This window comes from Erpetoichthys calabaricus, chromosome 5 (genome assembly GCF_900747795.2).
Source record: "Erpetoichthys calabaricus chromosome 5, fErpCal1.3, whole genome shotgun sequence".
NCBI lineage: Eukaryota > Metazoa > Chordata > Cladistia > Polypteriformes > Polypteridae > Erpetoichthys > Erpetoichthys calabaricus.
Genome location: NC_041398.2, coordinates 45,386,884 through 45,392,883, shown reverse-complemented (window position 1 = coordinate 45,392,883; position 6,000 = coordinate 45,386,884). Strand labels below are relative to the sequence as shown.

At 35.4% G+C, this 6,000-nt stretch overlaps 1 protein-coding gene across 1 annotated transcript in view; it reads right to left on the bottom strand.

Moving 5' to 3' along the window:
* Positions 1 to 1,675: 1,675 nt before the first annotated feature.
* LOC114651654 (RING finger protein 145-like) overlaps positions 1,676 to 6,000 on the bottom strand; it is a 46,070-nt gene continuing 41,745 nt past the window's right edge. The window contains exon 10 of the mRNA XM_028801489.2: positions 1,676 to 3,362. Within this exon, the coding sequence (XP_028657322.1) occupies positions 2,484 to 3,362 (879 nt within the window). The 3' untranslated portion in view covers positions 1,676 to 2,483. The remainder of the gene's footprint in view (positions 3,363 to 6,000) is intronic.

Sequence of the window (6,000 nt, the reverse complement as noted above, 5' to 3'; positions counted from 1 at the left end):
ATGACTTTTCTTAATTACAACTGTATTGAAGAGTGCTTATAAAAAACATTCAATGTATATCTATTATTTTATGTTTAAAATTTGTAATAAATTTAAAACACTTTGCAGAGATGGGTTTTTACTTTGACATTAAACTGTTTTTTTTTCTGTTGAACAGGATCAAAAAATCCTAATTAAATCCTCTGTGATTCACTTTTGTATAACAATAAAATGTGAACACTTCAAGTGGAGTGAACGTTTTTTAGAGGCACTACATAGTGTGGATTCTTCAATTGGGGAAAATAGCACAGTACCAAGTATCAAAATATTCTGCCACATACTCACACAGTCAGTACCTTAACCTCAGTCTGTAGACTCATCTGAAGAAGACTAAGCACAAGAGATCTTCAAGCAAACTGTTTGAGCATGAACTCTTTTGTAAACAAAAATCATGAAAATTTGAGGGGGAAAAAAACTAGAGGTACCATATTGACAGAGACAAAGTGACTTATGTTGTAATCAATGCAAAAGTCTTTTACAACAAAGGCACTGAAAATAAACTTTCTCAAATTGCCTTAATCCAAATCTGGGTCATACTGGTCGGAGGGCACCATTCCATCACAGGTTCTACTCATGCACATCATTCATACAGGGGCCATTTTGAAATCACTAATCAACCTAAGCATCATGTGTTTGGGGATGTGTGAGGAAAACTCGTAGACATGCGAAGAACTCAAAAACTCCAAAAAGACAACATCTAGGCATGGGATTTGAACCCATAACTCTCATTTTGTGAGGCACCAGTGCATCCCACTGTACCTCTGGCACTGAAAAATGTTTAAATTAAGCATGTTCAAAAATAATGAATGCATTTTTCACTCTTATTAAAGTTGGAAAAAGTCTGAAACAATAGGTCTCAATTTCTACTATCCTTTTTCTCATATACTAATAATTGTAATTTTCCAAGTGTCCATATGACTTAAATTAAAAACAAAAATGTATTTACCAGAAAATAGTAAAATTACCAATCTGTTTGTTTGAATGAGAAAACAAAACTAACGCAAAGGTGAAAAAAAGAGCTATGTTCTTTCTAATATGTACAATTCGTAAAAGAACTTTATCCGATTCAAAGTCAGAGAAGGCTAGACCTTATCCCTGCAGCAATGGGCACAAGGGAGGAACCAACATTACTTGGGGTACAATTCCATCACAGGGCCCACTTATGCACCCACCCCAATAAAAAGGCAATTTGAAATCGCCGGTTCTTTTGGGATGTGTGAAGAAAGCCAGACTATCGGGACAAAAATCCATCCAGACTAACAGAATATGTGCAACTCCAAAAAGACAATGACTGGGTGCAGAATTCAAATCCAGGGCAATGAATTTATGAGGTGATCATCACAATGTTACTCTGCCACCATGTTATTTCTTCTCTTTGCTTACATTATTGAAAGTGTATATGCATTCAGAAGATGTAAATACAACTAAATCACAGCACAATTAGATGTAGAATGTCTAATAGTATTTTTGTTTCATCACTCCCTTAATAATTACTTCAAGAGCAGGATTTTATATTTAAAATTACAGTGTACCAACATGTTTGAAAAAACAGAAAAATGACGAATATCAATTGAATTTTTTTTGTTATTCTGATAACATTATTATGGTAGCATAAAAAAATATTAATATTTTAAAATACATCTTTGAAATATTTTATTTTTAAATATAAACATCAACAATTGAAAACAGATAATCTACAAATTCAAATGAAGAAAGCTGATTAACCAAAACCGCTGTCTAATGATTAACATTCTTTTCTGGAATGCAACATTTTTATTTACATCCCAAAAAACTGATTAAAATCATTTCACATAAGGCATTATTGTTGTTAAAGTTATTTGCACTTTCCAAAATATCTGACTTTTTGACTTTTTTTTCCTTAATTATAAATTTCATTCCTACCACCATCCTTGAGCACAGTGGAAACCAAATTAAAATTTCTCCTGTCAATCTGCATTATAGCTACTGACAAGTTCTTATGCAAGATTATTTCTTTTCTTAAAAACTTTTCTAAATACTGGCAACATACAATAACAGAGGCAAAAGAACAGTCATCACTCACCCTATATTTCTGGATTCATTCAAAAACTAAGTATCGATGACAGAACATTTCTTTAATCACCTCCTATCATACAAGACTGTAACCGGGTATTCAATAAAGTTTTAAACACATTCATTTGGCTTAAGAGTAAAAGGTGAACACATAGCTGTTTAAATCGTTTTTTAATGCTCCACTGATACTCCATCAGAGTTACTAAGAACTACTTCAAAACAGAGATAAAACTATTTCTGATGTCGATCATGGGAGTTGGGGTGGGGGAGTAGGTACACTTCTAGATTAATTGCATCTATGAGGTGAAACAGGATGATAATGGTCTCTTCTGGATTCATCCTTATGAAGTGAGACATTTCCAACAGATGCAAAATTAAGTGATATCCCTGAGCTATTTGAAATATGAAGGGTTAGGCATTGGCACATTTGTATTGGTCTGAGAAAGCCTTTCTTCAACAGACAAGAGTGGGTTTGAAGCAGGGACTAGCATTACATTATTGCTTTCAGCTTTCTCATTGTCATGCTCAGCACCTTTTCCATCGAGAATACAACCAGCATCTTGAGGATGCCCTCTGTGTGTCAGATTTTGTATATCTGACTCTGCCTTTGGTTCTACTGTCTCAATGACAGTTTTTATTTTTAAGTCTGTTTTGTTTTTATCTTTCTGATTGTGCAAACAATCTCTTGATCCTTCAATATGTCTAATAGGCTGTCTCTCAGTCTCATTTTCACCATGTGTAACGAATGAAAATGAAACACAAGTGTTTGTGGCCTCATCACTTAGACACTCACGCATATCAACATTATTCCCATTTAGTTCTCCTTCTGTATCATTTACTTTAAGTTCCAGTATCTCGGAAGAAGCAGACTGAAGTGGCACTTGCTGAATTAATGGTTTGCTGTAGCTAATAAAATCTTCAGCAGCAGCAGTATAAATAATTCCATCTAATGCCTCATCTTCAAAGGCATTTTTCAATTTTCTTTCTCCTTCTCCAAGTACTTCAGGTGTAGATCCTGAATCTTCTGTACCGAGTTCATCGCTAAGCTCAGAAGAAAGACCAATGTCTGTTACTTCAGTACTAAATGTTCTTTCCTGATCCTCCTCTCTTTGGCTCTCCGCCTCATCAGCAGCACTTTCAACATGTGAAGAGACTATAGGCTTTACTTGCTGATGGCACATTGGGCATGTTTCTTGTATATATAGCCACTTCTTCAGACAATTAGCATGGAAGAAATGTCCACAATAAGTGATGACTGCTGAATTCATCTCCTGCAGTAAAGAGGGTATAAAAATTATGGACATTTTCCAAAAATGAAGATTACTTAGACAAAGTCTCAGAAAAAAATACATCAATAAAATATGATATTGTTCTGAATGTGCTAATATTCATTTGCTGTCAATATCCATAAGGAATCTTATTCACATAACGATTACCCTAAAGATTGTTGGAAGTTGATAAACTTTACTGGGGTTAACAAGAAGAGATTTTGGATGGATTTTTTTTACTTACTTTTTAACTTAAAACAACATGCTTACTTCAGACTCATTAGAAATATTCCAATAATGCTAAATTAGCTTCAATTCTATAGCAAAATTAATACAAAATAATTCAACACATTAATACACTATTAAATGCAAAGAGACCAGCATATATATTTAAAAACATTTCAAAATAAGATGTATCATACAGTTTTATTAATGTATTCAAAATTAGAGCCTCTCTGAAACTTTACTGTAAGTTGTAGCACTGGGATGGATAGATCTGCCTATACTTCATTCTAAGATGATGCTGACAAATTTGCAGAGAAATGAGAATACAATAAGATACCACAATAGAAGTGGTATGTCTCATTACAGGAAATGTCACTACTGAATTGTGATAGTGGATGCTTCATCTTTGATGCAAATTAAAATAAAATTCAACATACTTTTTTAAGAAGGAATCATGTCAGACACATCTGCATCTCAGGATGTTTCAGAGTGTAGACGACTACTTGTTAGTGAGGAAAAGCAAACTATGTATGATGAAAAATGTGAAGACACATCCTTAACATAACATACAGTACATTTTGAAAAGAACAGACCAGAAAGCAAATGACACAGAAAAGGAAAAATATGGTGTGTTGAGTACGTGTGCTAACATGTATTGCATGGCGATGCTAATAGGAAAATAACACATGAAAAAAGGATAAACAATTTAATGAATGAAAGAAATTACTAGGATAATTTCTGTCACAAAATGTAATGTTTGTAAAGAGAGGTAAAGAAGCACACCAAACTGGATGTACGAGATATTTCTAATAGATAAAAGTCTCAAATTAGTGGTTTCAGAAAGAGTGAAATTAACAGAATTAGGGTGTAAGTTGCTTTATTAAGTAGAGAGTTGAAGGTAAAATAAAGATTGGAAGTAGAGGATATGCAGGCAGGACAGGGGTGTGGGGTCAGATCAGTGATTAATTTTTGTGGGAGGTAGAGGGAATATGAGTAAATCCAGAATGGCAAGAGAATGTGGGCTGCATGATAGACACTCCTATGCCCAGCCTATTATGAATTCAAGTAGTTTGTTTAAGAGCTAGTCTGCCCATTCCCTAAAACATGAAAATATGCAACCTGACCTCTGGACACTAATTATACCCAGAGGCTGAAGCACCATATTGCTTATCAAACATAAGTGAATTACAATGTTCTTTTTAATAATGGTCATTTAAAACTGTAAAGATAATGGAAGCTAACCTCACTAAGTATTCTCCTTTCAGAATCATCATGTACTGTATGTCTTTCCATTCAATATGGTAAAAGGAATTTTGGGAGAGCTGAAGTAGAGCTGATAACATGTAGGAACCTCAGAATGTTGTATTTTTGATACAGATGGATTAATTTAGAGGTGACTTCCTGGAACCAAGGAGCAAGAATTATGTGTTGTTATTCATAAGAGTTAAGCCCTAAATCTGTCACATAAAGAGCTGTCCCTGGCATTACTTTAAAACAGTCATTCAATACAGTAATTCCTCCCCCATCGCGGGGGTTGTGTTCCAGAGCCACCCGCGAAATAAGAAAATCCGCGAAGTAGAAACCATATGTTTATATGGTTATTTTTATATTGTCATGCTTGGGTCACAGATTTGCGCAGAAACACAGGAGGTTGTAGAGAGACAGGAACGTTATTCAAATACTGCAAACAAACATTTGTCTCTTTTTCAAAAGTTTAAACTGTGCTCCATGACAAGACAGAGATCACAGTTCCGTCTCACAATTAAAAGAATGCAAACATATCTTCCTTTTCAAAGGAGTGCGTGTCAGGAGCACAGAATGTCACATAGATAGAGAAAACAATCTCTAGCAAACAAATCAATAGGTCTGTTTGGCTTTTAAGTATGCGAAGCACAGCGGCACAAAGCTGTTGAAGGCGGCAGCTCACACCCCCTCCGTCAGGAGCAGACAAAGAGAGAAAGAGAGAGAGAGAGAGAGAGAGAGAGAGAGAGAGAGAGAGAGAGACAGAGAGAGAGAGAGAGACAGAGTTTGTTTTTCAAGCAAAAATCAATACGTGCCCTTCGAGCTTTTAAGTATGCGAAGCACTGTGCAGCATGTCGTTTCAGGAAGCAGCTGCACAAAAGATAGCAACGTGAAGATAATCTTTCAGCATTTTTAGACGAGCGTCCATATTGTCTAGGTGTGCGAACAGCCCCCCTGCTCAATCCCCATAGTCAGGATCAGAGAAAGTCTGCACAAGAGAGAGATAAAGAAAAGTAAGCAATCTAGCTTCTCAGCCATCTGCCAATAGCGTCCCTTGTATGAAATCAACTGGGCAAACCAACTGAGGAAGCATGTACCAGAAATTAAAAGACCCATTGTCCGCAGAAACCCGCGAAGCAGCGAAAAATCCGCAATATATATTTAAATATGCTTA